The sequence below is a fragment of the Vicugna pacos genome, chromosome 21 (genome assembly GCF_048564905.1).
Source record: "Vicugna pacos chromosome 21, VicPac4, whole genome shotgun sequence".
Taxonomy (NCBI): domain Eukaryota; kingdom Metazoa; phylum Chordata; class Mammalia; order Artiodactyla; family Camelidae; genus Vicugna; species Vicugna pacos.
In genome coordinates this window covers 21,860,121-21,881,865 of record NC_133007.1, presented here as the reverse complement: position 1 = coordinate 21,881,865, position 21,745 = coordinate 21,860,121, and the positions used below count along the sequence as shown (strand labels likewise).

The 21,745-nt window shown below is 45.4% G+C and overlaps 1 protein-coding gene across 2 annotated transcripts; it reads left to right on the top strand.

Moving 5' to 3' along the window:
• Positions 1-2,712: 2,712 nt before the first annotated feature.
• NHLH1 (nescient helix-loop-helix 1) lies at positions 2,713-7,498 on the top strand. 2 transcript variants are annotated; one of them, XM_072945892.1, is made up of 3 exons: positions 2,735-2,987; positions 3,157-3,274; positions 6,064-7,498. In XM_072945892.1, exon 3 carries the CDS (start codon positions 6,236-6,238, stop codon positions 6,635-6,637), a length of 402 nt encoding a protein of 133 aa, XP_072801993.1. In that variant the 5' UTR covers positions 2,735-2,987; positions 3,157-3,274; positions 6,064-6,235; the 3' UTR covers positions 6,638-7,498. The 2 variants fall into 2 exon arrangements, with proteins under 2 accessions (XP_006215795.2, XP_072801993.1); XM_006215733.3 differs by lacking the exon at positions 3,157-3,274 and having other exon boundaries at positions 2,713-2,987.
• Positions 7,499-21,745: the final 14,247 nt, after the last annotated feature.

Below are 21,745 nucleotides of genomic sequence, written 5' to 3'. Positions count from 1 at the left end.
TCTGTTCTTTTTAGCTGTTCCCCTGAGGACCAAAAACTGAATCCCTGAATGAAGACTGGCTCCTGGACTCCAGGAGCCCAGAGTCCAGGATTCTGGAATGACAGATGCAAAGGAGGTGGAGGTGGTCCCAGAGCACCCTCTCACCCCCTGGACCATCCAACCTCAGCTTGCACTGGGCACAGCCTGGGCTGGGGGCTTCAAAGATGGAGGTGGCAGGGCAGAGTATTTGAACCAAACAGCCTAAAAAGAGGAGGGCCGGGAACAGGAATTGGTTTCCTCTCTCCTGTCTCCACTCTCTCCACCCCCACCATGGTTCCCTTTTGCTTCGAGGGCCTCTCCAGGTTCTGCTTCTGTTTTCCTCAAAGTCTCACCCTTAGGGAGCCGGGCCTTCCCATTTCAGTAACAGTCCATCATCTCTACAGCTCTCTTCGTCATGTCTCCCCACCTTTTCTCCCTGCCTCCGGTCATTTTTTGTTTCCTCACAACTGTCTGCACTCTGCCTCCCCCATGTCGATATGTCTCTACCCTTCTTGGGGCCTCCCTCAGGACTCTTCCAGGATCAGTACCTGTCCATCCCTGAATGTCTGTGTTTTCTCCATGCCCATCATTCTCCCAGGTCTCTGTCTCCCTAACCAGCTCCTCTTTTCACGTCTCTATCTGCCCATAGCTTGCACCTCAGAGCCTTCCATAAAGCCTTGGCAACCTGGCATTTCTGCTCCCATCCTCTCTCTTTTTTCTCCCCGTCTCCCCTATATCTCCAGCTCCCCATGACGCATCTTCTTATTTCTCTACGTCTTCCCCATGTCTGTTACCTAATGACTATGTTTTCTCATCTTTTTTTCTCTCTCTGGGTCTCCATATTTCCCCGTGTCTCCCCCTTCATTTCTTCTGTTTCCTCTTCATCTCCCATTTGTTCTGTATCTCTCCTCTCCTCCATGGCCCTCTCTCCTGAGTCTCTCAGGCTCCCAATTTCTTGGATGGGGTGGAGGGCAGGAGGGTGGGGGAGGTAGAATTGTTGTTGCTGGGGGCTCATTAGGTAGAGATTGGTTTTTAATCAGCACCATGGCAATGATGATGCAAGAACTGAGATGCCACCTGATCCCCTGCCCCCCCAACCCCCCTCCTCAAGCCTCCTTTCCCCTCCAGCTCAGCCCATCTGCTGGCGCCTGGGCACCTGTCTGGGCCTGCCCAGGTGGGAGTTGGCACCTCCCAGACCTAGGGGTGGGGAGGAGTGGGGAAGCTTGGGGAAGAATTATAGGACTCTCCTTAGGGAATGCCTTACCCTGGAGAAAGTCCAGAAAAGATTGATCAGCAACAGGGAAATGGCAAATGCTTCCAGCAGCCTGACGGTGTGGTGTGCTCCTACTAAGGTCTGGGCCCATCACCTGCATTAGCTCACTTAATCTCCATGGCAACCTAAGCAGAGCTACAGTTAATCCCATTTTACAGAAAAGGAAAGTTGAGGCTCAGGAGGTTAAGTTACTCGTGCAAGGTCACACAGCCAACAGAGTGTTCTTCACTATAGCACGTTGTCTCTGGAGTCCTCCCAGCCACAGCTCATTTTGGAAACTCACAAAGGTTCAATGAAGACATTCAACAGCTGAGTGGGGAAGAGAACTTCAGATACTGAAATGTAGCCCATTGCCTGTTTCCCTTCCTCAATGCTCCTGCCACTCTGCATCACACACCCCCCACACACACACACAGACACGCACGCACATGCACACACAAGCTGGAGGCAGCTGAGCTATTGATGTGAACTTAATCAATGCCCATTTGCATATGATTTTGTAGCTAGTTTTCTTATTGCTCATTTGATGCTCCAGCATACTCGAAGCCTGCCTGGGTGCCCTGTCCTCCGCCCTCAGTGTCCTTCAACCCTGGTTCCTTCTCTCTCGGCACTCCTGCATTCTACTCCTTTTGGCCCTTACCTCTTTCCTCCTAAGAGCTCCCAATTCCCAGTGGGTCAGGTTGGACTGGCCAGCCTAGAAAAACTCCTTGTGGAATCTCCGTCAGGAATCTGACTCTGATCTTCCCCTAGTGATGGGATAAGTGGGAGGTGGGGGCTGGGATAAGAAGGTGTGGGGTGACTGAGGGCCAAGGTGATGAGGGCAGAGGCCTGAACAGTAGCCACAGGCAGCCCGGCAAGGGGGCTGATGGGAACTAGCTTTACCAAGAATGAGCGCTTGGTGGGGGCAAGGACTCTAGGGCCCTCTCCTGCGTTTTAGTGCTGTCCACTGCCCTTTTCTAGATTTCCTTGTTAGTACCTTGGAGAGCCTTTTTCCCAGGGAAAAGGAGACATGGGAAGGGGCTGTCAAAGTCCAGCTGGGACTCAGAATGGGACCATGGCACTTAAACCTGGCTTGCTGGGGGCCTCTGTCCCTGCCGCCTCTGGTGTGGGAGACTGAGGGGGTTCATCTGTGATCCTGCCCTGGCTCTCGCCCCAGCCCCACCCCTTCCCCAGCTCTCCATTTCTTGCTTATGAAATATGCATGGAGAACAGATGTCCCTGCTCCCCCACTCCCCGCCCCCCTCAGGGCCAGCCCCCGCCCCCAGCTCCCGGAGGGGTTCCCAGATCCCTCTGCCAATGGCTGCCTGGCCTGGCTGTTTAATATTGATGAGCGGGGGAGGGGGGGCTAGGCCAGCCAATGGAGAGCTGGGGGTGTGTGTGTATCTCCATATATATACATAGGGCTGGGCCAGCTCAGGTGTGTATGTGTCTGTGAGTGTGTCTGTGTGCATGTGTGAGTGTGGCCCCAGTACCTGGCTAAACCCACCCTGTCGACCTGGGCCCTGTATCCCCACCATGTGTACCCTTCTCATCTGCCCTGGAGCCTGTCCAGCCACGCCATGCTGCCCCGAAGAGGTCTAGAAAGCTGGTCACTAACTTTGCAGACGGATGAGCTCTGAGCAGCCAGAGGAGACTGGGGCTGTCAACGCTGACCCCCTGTCCTGCCAGCTTGGATCCCTTCACAGGGTCCTCCTAGGTAAAGGGGGAACCACGGACTGGGGAGGGGTGGGTGGGCGTGTCCCTCCCACTCTCTGGCTCAAGTCCCCTCCCAGAGCCTCCTTCTAGTCCTCTCATGTGCTGTGTCTCTCCGTCCCCGCACCTCCCTCTTTCCCACTTCTCCCCTTTGACTCTTCGTGCCTGTCTAGTCTCCGTCGGTCTGGGGATGGCAGAAGTGAGGCAGGAAGTCCTACCTTGGATGCTTGGAATTGCTGCTCTCCCTGATCCTTGGAGCCTGGAACTTTGAGACCAGAAGTGGATTTTGGGGTGAGGACTGACTTGATGGGTAAATAGAAGCTGCAGCCAGGACTGGAGCTGTGGGAAAGACAGTGGGGCAGAGTAGAAATGGGACTGAGGTCAGATTGGGAGCACCTGGGTGAAGGGAGGGCAAAGTGATGAGGGATGAAGGAACATGGGGACCAGGCAGAGGGAGAATTGGACTGTGATAGATGTGCTGAGAACCCCACAGCTGAACTCCTGAAGCATGGGGGTGTGGAGTTGGGGCACTAAACAGGTACTGAGAGGTGCTGGGTTCGGGGCTTCCCACACTACTGCCATCCCTCCCTTCTTGTTCCTTTGGAATATGGAGCGTGTTCTAAATTTCAGCACCAACTACCTTCCGTTTTGTGTTATGGCTGGGTATGTACATGCCGTCAGATGTGGGTGATCCTGCACCCCCAACCCCCAGAGCTTACTGTTAGCTGACTACTCAACTGAGCCTGTTTTCTGCACGGTGGGGAGGGGCAAGGCTGGGGAGCCCAGATCTTTGTGAAGGTGTCTTAAGGCAGAAGAACCAGGGCTGGCAAGAAAGGGGAGGTGGTGACTGGGAAGGAGCCTCTGTGCTTCTGTTAAGTCTGGCTGAGCTCACAGTGAGTGGTCCACTGTTCCCACTCAACATTCCCCAGAAGCAAAGCCCTTTCCCCAACCTTTCCTGGGCCATGTTCCTGCTGCCTCTTTCTGACCTCTTCTGGTCCCAGGGACAAGCAAACCTTAGCCAAGCCCCAGAATGGTGCCTCCCCTACCAAAGCGGTCCACATCCTCCTCTGCAGGCCACCTCTTAACCAGCCTTGGGCTGTGGGAGGATGCGGAGTGGAAAGTTGATTATGTTCCTTTTTCCCAATCTTCCTTGCAGAGTTGCCAAAAGGGCCAGGGAATGGCAAGGGTTGAGGGTGTTGAGGACAGAGCTAGATGAAGGAGCTGTCCTGAGCTGGGGGATCATGGCCAGTGGACAGACCTCCCCTGACTCTAGTGGTCAGGGAGGTGGGATCTGGTGTCCACAATGGTCTTGTTGTAGAGTTTGGGGGCTGGGAGGGACTGAGCTCGGGCAGCTGTGCCGAGCTCCATATGTCCCAGTCCACTCTACAAAGGGCAATCTGCGTGTTTATCCCTCCTTCCCCTCAGCACATACAGAAGCAGCAAGAGTGCAGAGGGGCCCTGGGAGGAAGGGGATTGTAGGGCTAAGGCTTGCAGTTCCCCCCGAACTACTGGGAAAGGTTTAGAGCCACAACCAATCTCTCTTGGAGCTGTGGCTCCAGTCTTGCTCAATTCCTCCCCCTACCCCCACCTTTTAAAAAATTATTAAAAACAATTTTCATTGTGATAAAAAACATATAACATAAAATCTACCATTTTAAGCATACCGTTCAATAATATTAAGTATATTCATATTGTTGCAAAACAGCTCTCCAGAACTGTTTCATTGTAAATCTGAAACTCTACCCCCTCCAAACAACACTTCCCCTTCCCCCTCTCTCTGCAGCCCCTGGTAACCACCGTTCTACTTTCTGCTTCTACGAAGTTGACTACTTAGGTACATCATATAAGTGGAATCATACAACATGTGTGCTTTTGTGACTGGCTTATTTCACTTAGGATGTCCTCAAGATTCATCCATGTTATAGCATATGACAGGATTTTCTTTCTTTTAAAGGCTGGATAATATTCCATTATACATATGTGCCACATTTTCTTTATCCATGCATCTGTTGATGGACATTTGGGTTGTTTCCATATCTTGGCTATTGTGAATAATGCTGCAGTGAACATGGGATCATAGACATCTCTTCAGGATCCTGACTTCAGTTCTCTGGGACATATACACAGAAGTGGGATTGCTAAATCATATAGTAATTCTACTTTTAAATTTTAGAGGAACCTCCATACTGTTTCCATTAGCAGTTGCACCATTTTACAATCCCACTAACAGAGCACAAGTGTCCCAATTTCCTCCCACCCTCGCCAACACTTGCTATTTTATGGGTTTGTTTGTTTGTTTGTTTTTTCTTTCTTTCTTTTATAGTAACCATCCTAATGGGTTTGAGACCATATCACATTGTGATTTTGATTTACAGTTCTCTGATGATTAGTGATGTTGGACATGTTTTCATATGTTTGTTGATTATTTGTATATCATCTTTGGAGAAATGTCTTCAAGTCCTGTGCCCATTTTTTAAATCAAGTTATTTGATTTTTTTTTGTTGAGTTGTAGGAGTCCTTTATAATATTCTGGCTATTAACCCCTTATCAGCTATATGATTTGCAAATATTTTCCCCCATTGCCTTTTTACTGTTGATTGTGTCCTTTAATTCACACAAGTTTGTAAGTTTGATGCGGTCCCATTTGTCTATTTTTGCTTTTGTTGCCTGTGCTTTTGGTGTCATACCCAAGAAATCATTGCCAAGTCTAATGTCATGACGCTTTCCCCCTGTGTTTTCTTCTAGGAGCTGCAGTTTTAGGTCTTACCTTTAGGTCTTTAATCCTCCCGCTCTATTTTATCCTGCCCGTCTCACAATTTCTCCTCCTTTCCTGTTGCTCGCTTTCTGGATTCTCTTCCCTTCTTTCTATCTTTCCTCTCACTCCTTTGCAAAGTGGCCACCTACCTGTCTCTCCTGCCCCACCTCCCCCACCCCTTCCTGTGTTTCTGCCGCTCTTCCCCCAGGCTTACAGTACCTCCCCGCTCCCAGCCCATCTCAAGCCTTCCCCATCCCTCCCCATCTCTGAGCTGGTCTCCTCCTTCCTCCTTCGGCCCCTATCAATTTCCCCTTCTCTCTTCCAGGCTCCCGACAGGAACCCTGACCATGGAACCCTGAAGCGGCTCTGACTTCCTGAGCTCAGTGGCAGACCCCATCACCCCAGGCCCTTCCTGCCCCTCCCGCAACCAGCTTTCAGGCTCCCAGAGGGAGGGGTGGGGAAGGGATCCTGATCTCGCAGGGCGGGGGGCATCCATCATGATGCTCAACTCAGACACCATGGAGCTGGACCTGCCTCCCACCCACTCGGAGACCGAGTCAGGCTTCAGTGACTGTGGGGGCGGGGCGGGCCCCGACGGGGCTGGGCCCGGGGGCCCCGGAGCGGGCCAGACTCGGGGTCTCGAGCCGGGAGAGACTGGCCGGAAAGACCTGCAGCACCTGAGCCGGGAGGAGCGGCGGCGCCGGCGGCGCGCCACCGCCAAGTACCGCACGGCCCACGCCACGCGGGAGCGGATCCGCGTGGAAGCCTTCAACCTGGCCTTCGCCGAGCTGCGCAAGCTGCTGCCCACGCTGCCCCCCGACAAGAAGCTCTCCAAGATCGAGATCCTGCGCCTGGCCATCTGCTACATCTCCTACCTGAACCACGTGCTGGACGTCTGAGCAAGGCCTGCCTCCCGCCCTGGATTCACCCCTCCTGCCGGGGCCTTTCTGGGGTCCCTTCTGTCGCTCACTGCTTAGCACAGCCTCTCCTCCCTGAGCCCCTGTAGCTTGGCATGGCGTGTCCCCACAGGCCCCGGGCCAAGGCAGAGTGTCCAACGGTTGGTCACAAAGGCGACTTCCGTTTACTCACCCAGAGGGCTATTCTCATGGGTACCTTCTGTAGTTTGTGGTTGGGGCCCGGCTGGTTAGAAATGTTTGCTTGGGTGGTGGGTTTCCTTGGTCTTGGCGTCTCCCCCTAGCTCATTCATGGGCTCTTTTATCCCTATATCCAAAATTTCAGAGACCCCAGACCCAGCTCTGCCTCCTAACCTCTTTCCACCCAGTTCCGGCTTCTCCTGCCCAAGGTAGGGAGGGAGCCTGGGAACAGAAATAGGGGGAGGCTGGGGTTAGAGTGAGGGTGGGCTCTTGGGGAAGCAGGGGCAGGGTGAGGTAACTCCCCTGAGGGGAATCTCAGTAGCTGGGAATTATGGGAAAATTCTTCCTGTTCACTGTCTTGTTCCAGAGGCTTAGCACCTACAGACCTCGGATCTTACTTGGTAGTGAGTGCCTTGCCCTCTCTGAGCTATTTGGCCCCCTCCCTGTCCCCTCCCAGTCCAACCATCCCAATTTTCTCCCTCCCTGTGTGCAGCCAGAGAAAGGGAAACCTAGATCTTGGGGTAGGGGATGATGTCCCCAAACTCAGCCCAGAGTATCTGAAAAGACCCAGGCGATGGGTGGGCCAGCTCTCATATCTGCTTCCTCCAACCCAGCTCACCACGAAACTGCATAACCTACACTGATTCCTCCCTTTGATGCAGGGCGGGGGGGGGGGGGGGGGCTGCCCAGTTATTTCCCTCTGGGAAAGCTCAGCTCTCCTGGCCCTAGAACTTATTTATTACATTTGTTTCTCCTTCCTTAAGCTGTCTTTAGCAAGAGAAGAGACCCCTCAACCCCCACCCCTCCTCGAGGCTCGCTGCCCTCCCCCCATTGCTGAGCCCACTACAGCCCAGGATCAGTGGTAGAATGAAGGGCCCGAGGACCTGTGTAGAAGAGAGCATGCTTTCCCCATGCTCCCACCTTCCTCGCACCAAACTCCTAGCTCTACAAGGATATTATTTATTTACGTATTTATTTATTTATTTATTTATCTATTTATTTACTTATTTATTTATAAATATTACTATTTATTGCCGAGTTGTGCACTTTGGGGTAGAGCAGGGGGGCTCCTGGCCGCTTGAGCCGGGTCTCTCTTGCTTCCTCCCTGGTTATTCCCTTCCCTTTCCTGCTCCTTCTGCAACTCCAGGTATGTGTGGGGATCCCTTTTGCTCACCACACCCACATCCCTCCCTAGGATCCATCTGTCCTGACACCCTGGTCCTCTGGGATGGTGCCCCTCCCCTACTTCCAGGGCTCCTGGATCCTTCCGCAGCTCCCTCTATCCCCAGACAATCCCCCTCCCAGTCCCACCGCCTCTTTTCTCTCTCCAGCCCTCCCCCATGACCCTCACTTCTTCCTAATAAATCTAAGTGCAGGCCCTAGGGGTGACCTGTGTCCTGTGTCCTGTGTGTGATTCCTTTCTGTTGCATTTATGATTTCATACAAAAAGAAAAATTAAAGTGACCTCGTTCTAGCGCCAGGTATGGTTGTGGATCATTTGATTGGGTTGGGAAGCTGGATTGCAGGTTCTGGTAGGGCAGGTGTTGAGAACCCTAAGCCTTGAAGGCTCTTCTTACGGGGTCATGAGAGCTCAGTACGGTGGGCAAATGAAAACAGAGAGAAGAAGCCGTCACAGTAAAGTGGTGCAGGGGAGGGTATAACTCACAGGTCCCAAGCTTCTCCACCTAAAGTCCCATGTGCTGTATCTTGGCACTCACTGGGTGACATTTTCTGACTTCTCTGATGTTGTGCTTCCGCTCCTGCTCTCTGTGGATCAGAGGAGGAGCTGAGTGTCCCAGTGGAACCCAAGTTAAACATGGGTCTGTGGATCCATGATGGTGGGCTATGAAACATTTCATGCCATGGCTATGAAACATTGCCTTCCTCATTATTTTCTCTGAGCTGCGTCATAATTCCTTTCAGTCTCAATTCTTGGCCCATTTGGTGTTCCCCAAGCTTATTAGAATGCTGAGGAGGATACTGTGGAGGGCCTGGGACTAAGAGAAGAGTAGGGAAAGGGATAAAAAGGAGTGCTGAAGGAATATCAAAGGAATCCTGAAAGGGACTCTAAAATCAATTTATGTAAGAAATTTAGAGCCCAGAGAGGAGGGCCTTGCCCAAGGTCACATAGCTAGTTAGGGGCAGAGATAAAGTTCAAACCCGGGTTCTTCTTGTCCAATACTGCCAACACCCCTCTGCCTCCCTGAAATGACCCGGCCAACAGGTGGCACTTTCTGGACTCCCTATTTTAACAGGGACTTTGATAAATTAAGGAGTATTCAGAGTTGTGTGGCCAAAAAGGCAAAGGTTTGCAGATGACTTTACAAAAATAGTTGAAAAACTGAGATATGTGTCATTACAAGAGTAGATTTAGGGACATGATTTGATACCACTTCAAATATTGAAAGAAAAAACAAACACAGACACCCTATGTGGCCCCTGGAGGCAGAACGAGAGCCAGTAGATGAAAGTGAGAGGGAACAGATTTTAACTTCAAAAAACCTGAAACACCTGGAGCTGTCCAGCAGTGGAAGTGCCTGCCTCAAGGAGGAGTCCAAACAGACAGGATGGAGAATCCTTTGCAGGCAGAGTTACCAGGAAGCCTTTCCTCCCTAGATGAATCACTGGCTAGGAAAACTTGAAGATCCTTTCCAAACTTAAAGTCATCTGAGAAGGTTGAAGTCCAACACTGGGAGGAAAGTGCTAAGATGCCCTTCAGTCTCTGAAGTGTGCTTTGTTTGCATCTCTGATGGGCAAAGAATGACATCAGTAGCAAGAAGGGTTTGAGTGAGACTGGGAGGAACTCCCATCGAGGAGGAGGTTGACATCTTCACTTCCCTATCAGAGTTGGATGAAATGTACTCTGCCCAGAGCCTGGCAAGAGGGAGGGCTGAGCAGAGATCAGGGAGAATTGGGGGACTACCAGGGGCCAGAGCTGGAAGGGAGCATGGAAATCGCTGAATCTGACACCTTTGTTTTAAAGGCAGGTAGAACCTGTCCACAGAGGTGATGGGACTCACCCACAATGGTGGACTGGGGTAAGAACCTGTGCCTTCCATTCCTGGCCCCCGTGCTTTGTACCTTCCCCTGAGCAGCAGCCTCAGTCCTCTGAGCTCTGAGCACCCTGCCTCCCTCTCTCATCACTTTGCCTTGATGGAAAGCAGAAGGGGTTACTGGGCCCCTCCCCTCGGGGATCCCTAGGGCCTGGGGGTGGTGAGAGGGGGCAGCTGCAGCTGTTCTACTGCTAGCTCCGAATTTCTTCAGATAATCAATTGGCCTCGGCTGCCGATCTGCTCCACAGGACTGGAGGAGGAGGAGGTGGGGAGGAGGAGGGGGAAGGGCGCAGGGGACCAGGCACTGGGAGAGGAGACTGTCAGGGAGATGGAAGTCCTGGAATGAGGGAAAAGGGAGAGCTCTGGGGCTAATACTCAGGGAGAAGGGAGGAAGGGAAGGTTAAAAGGGGATGCATCTGGGGGCCCTCGTTTCACAGCCTCCAAAACCCAGCAAGTGGGCCAGCAGGGTAGGGGAGGGGCGGTTTGGGGTCACCCCGCAAGTCACTTCTCCTTTCCTCCTCCAGCACCTTCCCATCCACGGCTGTGCCCCTTTAGGCTTCCCATGCCCTCTTCCATCCCCAGTTACTGGTGGCCTTGACCCTCCCATGCTGTCTGTCATAAGTGCTCCCCTCTGCCCTTTTTCTCAGAAAACCCCACCCCCAATGACAAAGCAGACAGCAGGGCCCCAGGGGTTTGAGAGAGTAAGGGGAGGACTCTTAGCCACTCCTCCCCCTCCTCTCCTTACACACACACACACACACACACACTGTGTGGGCTGCCAGGCATATGGCCCCTTTGTGCCCACACAATGGAGGCTCTGCCTGTGCCCCTTTCCAGTCTAGGCATGAGGGTTGGGGGGGCTCCTCTCCTGCATCTCACTCACCTTCCTTCCTTCTCCATCCCCAATGCAGGGCTCGCCTTCTTTGCCTTCTCTTCCTCCTGTCTGGAAGGCCCCTTAGACCACCCCCTCCTTCCTCTTTCTGACTTTCTTGCTTTCTTGTGTCCTTTCCTAAGCTCTTGAAGGCTGACTGGGTGAGAACTGGGAGCAGAAGACAGAAGCTAACAGGAAGGTCACGGTCATCGAGTGTTAGTTCACCCGAGAGAAAAAGGAGTGGAGCAGAGAGGGAATGGGGAAGAAGGAAGGCTGAGCGGTGGCCACAAGAGAAACAGCAATGTTGTGCTAGAGGGGAGAGCAAGCCCACACCTGGCAGCTGGAGGACCTGCGTCTCAGCTCCATACTCACCCTTTATGCTTCATGCCATAACAAGCAAACCACATGCCTCCCTGCATCTCAGCTTCCTCAACTGCAAAATGGGGAAGATGATAAGACCTGCCTCACAAGGTGTTCTGAGGATTAAATGAAAGCATCCTAGCACTGCTCAGCTTGATAACTGCTCACTTACGGTACCTCAGGGGCAGTAAGTAGCAGGGCCAACCTGTGCTGTTTCAGAGTCTGCACACTGTACAAGGGGCCAGGCCAGGGCAGTAAAGGGGCCTGACATCCAGCCCTTGATCCACCAGACCAGTTGTGCCACTGGTGCCAGTGGGGATGCAGGCACCCTTCAAGAGGTGGCCTTGGAATCAAGCCCCTCGTACGGGTTCCTGAGCATCAGTCAGGAGTCCAACCAAGAACTCAGGAGTTCTGATCACTTTGGTCAAGGACCAAGAAAGAGTGGGAGAGGGCAAGGGGCTGTGGGGGACACCAGAGGGAGAGAGCTCTTAGCTCTTCTCTGGAAAGTTGGGCAGAGCCAAACTATGAAATCTGCTAAACTGAGGATGGAGACGTGGCAGCTGAGGAAAAGAAGGGTACGGGTGCTGAAGAAGCAGAAAAGAAGGGAGACCTGGGTCGGGGAATGTGTTCAGAACCTGTGTTGGTCAGCTGTCCTCTTGCTCCTCCTCTTCCCCTGCTCCCTACCTTAAGCAAGTTTCTTTAAGCCAGGTCTGATTATTGCTTGTTGAGCACTGCCCCCTGCTGGCCGGGAGCAGAGATGTTTTCACTCGTCCTCTTCTCAGGCTGGGAGCCGCTAAGAACTGGGGAGAGAGAAGATCGTACCTGTCTGGGGATAAAGGGTGAAGATGTGGTGGGATCCACAATCCAAAACTCTGTTCTTGTCGCAGGTTTCTGGAAGGTGAATGAGGGTTGACTGTAGAGATCAGAATTCGTAGGTGTTTCATTTACATTTACATACAGACATATGGTCTCTAATTTTCAGACAAATTTTTTTCCTGTCTGTATCCATTTCATTCGAGGAGGCTGTGTGTGTGTGTGTGTGTGTGTGTGTGTGTGTGTGTGTGTTCTGTCCCTGGGGATGCTTGCCTGCTTCCGTGGTTGCTGTATGTGCATGCATTGGTGCTTCTTTTCTGTGTCCTTTTCCATGTTGGAGTCTGAGTGACAGCTGTCAGGTATGATGCAGGGGCCTGAAGCTGTTTAACTCCCTCTCCTTCCCTCTAGGTTTTCCCTCTGCCTTCCAGCTCCATCAGCCCCATGGCTATTTACAAGTGACAGTCTTTTGCTGGCTCCTGCCTTATTTCGATCACTCCAATCTCAGAGACTTGTTCTGCTCTAACCTGGGACTCTCAGGCCTCCCGGGCAGGGCCTCCAGCCAGGTTCCCAAGTGAAGTGAGAGGAGAGGGAGGGCCCTGAGATCAGAGTCTCTCTGCCGTCCACTCTCTGCCATCCTCACTGGCATTTAAACTCCAGCCTTCTTTTCTAACCCGTACCTGTCTCCTTCACTAGTCAATCTCATTCTAGTCAATGCACCATACATTTACTGAATAACCAATGTGTGACAGACACTGTTCTAGATTCTGAAAGACAGGACCGGGCTCTTCTCACTATTTACTGGGCAGACAGACATATAAACACATTAACTTCCTGACAGTGAAAATCATACGCAAGGAATAGAAATCACTCAAGTAAAAAAAGGATAACTCAGAGGGAGTGCTGGTGAGGGAGGCAGCAGATAAAACATGAGGTGAACTTTGAAGACCAATAGGGGTTTGCCAGGTCTGCAAAGATGCTTGCAGAGAATTCTGGGGTGTACTGCCAGGGCCTCCCCTGTGCACCTCCCCCAGCCCCATGCCGCTGCTGCTCACTTTCGCAAATTTCCTCTTTCACTGGACAGAGTATTCACTTCCCCAGATGCTGGAGTTTGACTCATAGCTGAGTCCCTCTCCAGGAGTCGCCTTTGGACGAGGAAATCTGCTTTGCTTGAGGTTGCACTCCTTCCCTAGGCAGCTTGCATGCAAGGACTGGTTGGTGTGGAGTCACACAGCCCCAGTCCAGGGACAACCGTAAAGGGCTATCCCAGCTTGAGATCCACTGTGGGATTGCCAGTGGCCTCTGGGAAAATCCCGTTGCATTTCATCTTCGCTCTTGCTTAATCCAACCCCTCTCATGCCTAACAGGTTTTCCCAAGAGCCCTCTTGAAAGCATCCTCCTGCGCACACATCAGAGTATAAGAATCTCTTTCCCAGAGAATGCTACCCGAGACAGTGATGTTTCAGTCCATATACCATTCACCTTGAGAACAGTATTCATCTATTCCAGTCCATCTGACATTTCAGATGGGGTTCTTCTAAGTTATTTCCCTCCAGAAACTGTCTTCTTTTCACTTCACTGGAAGCCACAGGACTACCCATTTTTAAAAAGTGTTTTTAAAATTACCAAAATAATATATATCTATTGTAACAAATTCAAGTAATGCTAAAGTACATAAAGTTAAAAGTAAATGTACTCATTGTGTAAGTCTGAATTACACATCCCTTCCAAACTTCACATTTTATAAATATATATAAATATATAGTTGCCTGCATTTAAAATTATATTGTACATTTACTTTTAGACTAACTTAATAGGTACTGCTGCATTTTTAAACAATACACTATAGACATCTTTTTTGCCTGCATTTTATTTTATATTTCACCTGAAGTATAGTTGACTTACAATATTATATTAGGTTCATACGCTATGCATCAGAGAAACTTATTAGAACATTATTGACAGCATTCCCTGTGACTTAGTTATTTTACAAACTGGTAGTTTGTACATCTTAATTATAGACATCATTTTATATCTGTACATGTAGACTAACTTCACTCTCTAAAAGTTCTGCATAGGACATACGTATTATAATTCATATAACCATCTTCTTGCTATGGACATTTAGGTTAATTCTAATTTTTGTTATTAATAATGCTGCAGTGCACACTATTCTATGTATATATTTGTGCACTTATGTATATATTTGTTCACTTAAATATGAGCATTTTTTAGAGGGAAAAATGGAAGTTAGAAATGGGGCTACTGGATTAAAGAGAATGAACATTTAAAATTTTGACAGATACTTCCAAACTGCCTTCCAAAAATCTTCTTCGATATAACACTATTTCCAACTACACATGAGCATCTCCCTATCTTCACACTCTTCATAGCAATGGATATTATCATTCTTGAAATTGTTTTCCAATTTTAAGGGCAAAAGAAATATCAGATTTTTCTTTAGAGTTTTCCTTATTTGAAGCTGATGATAATTTCCTATGCTTATTAGATGTTTGTATTTATTCTGTGAATTGCATATAGTTGGTTTACTGAAAAAAACTTTAATTTGTTTTTTTAATTTTATGCAATATTTTAAAAAATACAATTTAAGTAAAACAAAAATGTTTCTTTTCTTCTTTGGTTCAACTGCTATAATCAATTAATTCCCTCAGTTTGTGGCAGACTAAATAATTCATCCATGCCCCCCTCCTCCTTTGGAGCTTCCTCTTTTCCCATCCTTTACCCTATTTCCCTTTGCCACCCATCCCATAGGAATCTACTCATTTATTTAGTGCATATCTTTGAATCTCCCTTTCACCCCTTTATTGACCCATAACTGTACCCATAATCAATACATTACATTATTTGCATGTTTTATATATCAGGACAATATCATGGTGTACATCTCATTCTGCCTCTTTTACTTTTTTATTTCTACTGAGTCTTGTGTTTTAAAATCCTACCCTGCTTTTAATGCATGAGATGGAATTTTAAACACAATATATGTTCTTTTTTTTAATCTGCATATACCGTATGCACCTTCTACCATGTATTTATTACATAAGATTTTTCCCCCAATTTTTTGCTGCAATGAGTATCTGTGAATATATCCATTTTTAAACATTTTTTATTGATTTATAATCATTTTACAATGTTATGTCAAATTCCAGTGTTCAGCACAATTTTTCAGTCATTCATGGACATATACACACTCATTGTCACATTTTTTTCTCTGTGAGTTATCATAACATTTTTTGTATATTTCCCTGTGCTATACAGTGTAATCTTGTTTATCTATTCTATCTATTTTGAAATCCCAGTCTATCCCTTCCCACCCTCCACGAATATATCCATTTTTAAAAATCCTTTGCAGGGTTGTTTTTGTGATGTATTCCTAGAACTGGAACCGGATGACAGACTATACACATATTCAATTTTATGAGACACATCCACATTGTGCTACAAACACATCAACTCATCTTCACACCAGCAGCACACGATGAGCTCTGTTGCCCACCAGCACTTGATGGGCACTCCCCAGCACTTGATATTATCCAACTTTTAAATTTTGCTGCTCAGACAGGTGTAAAGTGATAAGTATTCTTTTCCTGTTTTGTTTGATTGTTGGTAATTTTCTGATTGTGGAATTGCTAGGATTATAGAATCATAAAACTATAGGGTTATGGATACTCTTTTACCATGCAGAACATTTTTATTTTATCAAATTTATGGATTTTTCTTCTGCAAATTCTGTATTTTGGGCCTTGGCCTTCACTGCTCCAAGATCTTTAAGACAAAAAAAGAAACTCCATTGCTTTCTTCTAGTAATTATGTTATTACTGTTTTGGTGTAGCTGTTTACCTTTGGCCCTTTGATCTATCTGCATTTCATTAGATATAAAAAATGAGGTCAGAATCCAACTTTGCTTTTTCCCAGTGGTTATCCAATTATCCCAATACCATTTATTGAACAACTCACCTTTTTTAAATTAAAGGAGCAATTTATTTCTTCCTTTGCAACATTTCTACATATTACTTCCCTTTCTTTTGTTTTGCTTTATTTTTCTTCTTCTTCTTTTTTTTTTTTGTTTGACAGTTCTTTACATAATCTGGATACAAGTTCTTTATCAAATATATGACTTGCAAATACTTCCCCCAGTCTCTGACTCGTCTTTGCACTTCTTAAAAGTATCTTTTGAAAGAAAAAGTTCTTAATTTAGCTGAAGTCCAGTTTCTTATTTTATATCTTTTATGGACCATGCTTTTAATGTCATATCTAAGAGATTTTTTTCTAACACATGGTCACAGGGATTTTCTCTTACGTTTTCTTCTGGAAGTTTTATGTTTTACATTTAGTTTTGTGATCAATTTTGAATTAATTTCTGTGTCTTATGCAATGTATGGACTGATGTTCTTTTCTTGGGCATGTAGCTATCCAATGGTTCTGTAGTAAAAAGAAGACTATCCCTTTTCTATTGCACGGTCTCTGCACATTCAACAATAAATTGACCCTATGTATGTGGATCTATTTATGAGGATCTATTCTGTTCCATTGATCTATTTCTTTCTTTTTTTTAATTGAAGTATAGTCCATTTACAGTGTGTCAATTTCTGGTGTACAGCATTATTTCTTTTTTTTTAATGCCTATACTACACTGTCTTGATTTCTGTAACTTTATGAGAAATCTTGACGTTATATAATATAAATCTTTCAACTCTATTCTCCTTTTTCAAAGTTATTTTAGCTGTTCTAGGTACTTTGCATTTTCATATAATGTTTAGAATCAGATGGTCAATTCCTGTTTTAAAAGATTGCTGTCAAATAAGAAAAAAAATTGCTGTGATTTTGTTTGAGATTGCATTGAATCTTCAGACCAATTTTGGAAGAATTGAAATCTTAACAATATTGAGCCTTCCAATCCATGAACAATGTATATTTTCCCATTTATTTAGGTCTTCTTTAATTCATCTGGGCAGTGTTTTGTAGTTTTCAGTGCACATCTTTTGTCAGACTTACCCTTAATTAATTTTATATTTTTTGATGCTATTATAAATGGTATTTTTAATTTAATTTTTTGAGTATTCATTGCTAATATTATGGGTTAAATTGTGTCCTCCCCAAGAGATACGTTGAAGTTCGAAGCTCCAGTACCTATAAATGTGAATTTATTTGGAAATAGGGTTTTTACAGAGGTAGAGTTAAGCTGAGGTCATACTGAAGTAAGATGGGCCCTTAATCCAATGTGATTGGTGTCCTTAGAAGAAGAGGGAAATTTGGACACAGACATGCAGAGAGGGAAGATAATGTAAAAACCCACTGAACAGATAGCCGTGTGACAATGGAGGCAGAGATTGGAGTGATGCATTTATAGGCCCAGGAACACATGGATTCCTAGAAAACACCAGAAGCTAAAAAAGGCCAGAAGGATTCTCTCCTAGATCCTTCAGAGGGAGCATGGTGCTGTCAACACCTTGATAGCAGACCTCCAGCCTCCAGAACTGTGAGAGAATACATTTCTGCTGTTTTAAGCCATCCCAGTTTGTGACATTTTTTTATGGCAGCCCTAGTAAACTAGTACAGCTAGTATGTAGAAATGTAATTGACTTTTTAAAAATTAGAGGGGATGTAATTAGGTTTATTTATTTATTTTAGTGGAGGTACGGGGGATTGAACCTAGGACCCCCTGCATGCTAAGCATATGCTCTACCACTGAGCTATACCCTCTCCAATACATAATTGACTTTTGCATATTGCTCTTATATCCTGAAAGCTTGCTAAACTCAGTTATCAATTACTAGTTGTAGTAACTTTTTGAAAAAGATTCTATTGAATTTTCTATATAGATCATTATGTCGTTTCTGAATAAAGACAATTTTACTTTTCCCTTTTTGATTTGGATGCCTTTTTTTTTTGTGGCCTTATTGCCCTGGATAGAATCTCCAGTATAAATTTGAGGAAAAGTGGTCAGAGCATGTATCTTTGCCTTGTTCCTGATCTTAGGAGGAAAGTATTCACTCCTTGATTATAATGTTGTCCATAGTTTTTTGTAGATGCCCATTATAAGGCTGAGGAAATTCCCTTCTGGTCCAAATTTGTTCAAGTTTTTTTTTTTAATCAGAAATTGTTATTGAATTATTTTTCTTTTCCTTTTTTTTGGTTTTTTAAAAAAATCTTTTAAAGTGTTTTCAATATTTTATTTATTTATTTTGAGGGGGAGGTAATTAGGTTTTTTTTGTTATTGTTTTTAGTGGAGGTATGGGGATCGAACCCTGGACCTTGTGCGTGCTAAGCATTCACTTTACCACTGAGCTATACCTTCCTCTCTTTCAATATTTCAAATGTTAAATCCACCTTGCATTTTTGGTCATGATGTATTACCCTTTTTATAAAATGCTGGATTTGATTTACTAAAATCTTAGTAAGGATTTTTGCAACTGTGTTCATATTGGATATGGGTCTGTAGTTTTCTCATAATTTCTTTGTCTTATGCTGGTGTCAGAACAACACTGGCTTCGTATAATGAATTGGGAAGTAGTCTTCATGCTTCAATTTTCTGGAAGAGTTTGTATAAAATTGGTATTATTTTTTCTTAAATATTTGGTAGAAATCACCAGTAAAGCCATTTAGACCTGGTGTTTTCTTGGTGGGAAGGTTTTTAACTACAATTCAATTTCTTTCCTAGCTCTAGGGTGATTATCTATTTCTTCTTGAGTGAGTTTGACATTTTGTTATTTTCAACGGATTTTTACATTCATCTAAATTGTCACATTTATTGGCATAAAGCCATTTAAAATAGTTTTATTAGCCTTTTAATATCTTTAGGATCTGTAGTGATGTCACCTCTCATTCCTGATTTAGTTATTAGCATTTTTCTCTTGTTTTTCTGATCAGTCTGGCCAGATTTATCTCCTTTACTTACCTTCTCAGAGAACTAGCTTTTAGTTTCATTGATTTTTTTTTCTCTATTAGTTTTCTATTTTCTATTTCACTAATTTCTGCTTGATTTTTATTGTTTCCTTTCTTTGACTTACTTGGGGTTTAATTTGCACTTTCCTCCTAATTTTGTAAAGTGGAAGCTGATATCTTTGATTTGAGACCTTTTTTCTTTTCTACTATGGGCTGGTAGAGATGTAAATACCCCTTGTACTACTGCTTTAGTTAACATCCCATAGATTTTATTGCATTGTGTTCTTATTCTCATTCAGTTAAAAAAATTCAGTTTCCTTTTTGATTTCTTCTTTTATCTATGTATTCTTTAGAATTGTGTTATTTAGTTTTAAATATTTAAGGACTTTCCAGATATTTTTCTATTATTGATATATAATTTAATACTATTGTGGCCAGAGTATCTTTTCTATAATGTGATTCCTTTTAAATTTATCAAGACTACTTTTATGGCCCAAGAGAAGGTCTATCTTGATAAACGATCCATGTGTACTTGAAAAGAATGTGTATTCTGCCTTTGTTGAGCAGAATGTTCATTCTACAAATGTCATTTAGGCCAAGTTAGTTGATAGTGATGGTCAAGTCCTTTACATCTTTACTGATTTTCTGTCTGCTTGTCCTATTAGTTGAAAGATGGGTATTGACGTTTCTGATTATAATTGTGGATTTGTCAATTTCTCAGTGCAGTTCTATTAGCTTTTGCCACATGTACTTTGAATCTCTGTTATTAGGTACATAAATGTTTAAAATTGTTATGTCTTCTTGATGAACTGACCTCTTTATCATTATGAAATGATCCTCCTTATTCCTGGGAATATCCTTTGCCCTGAAATCTACGTTACCTACTATTAATACAGCTATCCCAACTTTATTTTGATTAGTGTTAACATGGCATATGTTTTCCCCTCCTTTTACCTTTAATCAATTCGTGTCTTTATATTTAAAGGAGTTTCTTGTAGGCAGTGTATAGTAAGATAGTGCTTTTATAACCCAGCCTGACAAATACTGCCTTTTACTTGGTATGTTTAGACCATTTACATTTAATGTGATTATTGATATAGTTGGATTTAAATTTTCTATCTTGCTATTTGTCATCCATTTGTACCACCTGTCCTTGGTTTCTTTTTCCTCTTTTTCTGCCTTTTTCTCAATAACACAAATAACTGAAATTCAAAATATAAAGAATGGTAAGAGAGGTTCAGAGAAAGATTTGGGATTTTAGAGAAGGGAGAGATTAAGTCAAATTGGTGGTGAGAGGAATAACTCAATAGAGGAAATATCATTTGAATTGGACCTTAAAATAGTTTGGATAAGGGTGATGGTGAATGGAAGGTACATCGTTTAGAAGGAATGGGATGAACAAAGGTGATGGAGGCAGGAAAGTATGTATTTGGTTCAGGGAAAAATAGATTATCCAGATGGTCTGAGGAAGAGTGAAAGGAAAAGATGTGGAAAGTGCATGTACTGTTGCCAGCTTCATGTGGACATCCTCATCCTGATGGCCTGCAGACATGTAAGACACCTGTCAGACCAAACACATTATCTATCCTTCAAACCTACTCTCTCACAGTAGCCCCTAATTAGATGTGTGGCATCACTATCCTCTTTAATATCTATACGAGAAACCTAGTCATCTTAAATGCCTCCTTGTTCCTCAGTTCTGACCATCCCACCTGCAGGTCACCTCTCAAATTTGAACTTTCTTTTCTATCCCCTTACTCATGGAGCCTGCTTGCTCTGTCTCTTTTTTCAACTATTGCGTTAGGTTTATAACTGGCCCCTCCATTTCTAGATTATTCCTTCAAACCATCCCTCATATAACCACTAACTCCCTGAACATCCTGGAAATGGATGTGAAATTCTATATGCATTTTTCTGGAGAGAGCCTGTAGCTTTCATCAAAGCTATGTTTCTTATTCCTGGGGCCCTTTTGAGGTCTGTGAAACAGGCTCCTGTCCTGTGAACACAGATCACAGTAAACCTGCTGGATACTTAGCTGGGGCTGTGTGGCATCTAAGGCGGCCCCAACACTGTGTCAAATTACACACTTGCTGCCCAGCACTGCAGGTGTGCTCTGGGAAGGACTGGGAGCACCCTACGCCGTGTCTATCTTCCTTTATCCTTCCCCAGTTCTCCTGCCAATTGTCCCCCATACAGCTAGTTGTGGTCACCACTAGATCCTCCAGTGCAGACCAGGGCTTGGCACATGATAGGCACCAAGCAAATGAGCATGTGAATGCATGCAGGGACTTGGGTACCTGAAATGATGATTCAGCATATTTCATGCAGTCTTGGAACCGAGTCACTTGCTGACCCATGAGGTGGGAAGGGAGTATGAGGAGAGGCAAAGGTCTGGATGAAGAAGGGAAGTGTGTCTTAAGGTTCTCTTAAGACCTTAAGAATAATATCTTTGGAGGAGGGTGGTGGAGTGTAGGTCAGTGGTAGAATGCAAGCTTAGCATGCATGAAGTTCTGGGTTCTATCCCCAGTACTTCCATCACCACCACCACCAAAAAAGAATGACACCTTGAAATAGTCACAGTGTAGATGAAGAGGACTCTGTACTCATCTCTAGTTATGTTAGAATGGAGCACCAAAAGGGATGAGAAAAGCCTCAGAAAAAAGATTTTCATCAGAGAGGAGAAAAATCCCCAAACAAGTCAGGAACAAAGAGGCTGGGAGTCTCCTTCCCTGAGACTTTTTAATCACAGGGTTGCGTGAGAAGTTATCAGGATTGGAAGCTGGAGCATGTTGAGATGTTGAGCAGGCCTTGCTCTACCACTGAAGTGTGCAAGGGTGCTTTTGAAGTATTACTGTTCGGTAAGTACAGGGTTGCACACAATAATACTATAATAAAATAAAAATACTTTTGCTT

What these genes read in the sequence shown, in the direction of transcription:
- NHLH1 (XM_006215733.3), top strand. Translation starts at nt 6,236, where the DNA reads ATGATGCTCAACTCAGACACCATGGAGCTGGACCTGCCTCCCACCCAC.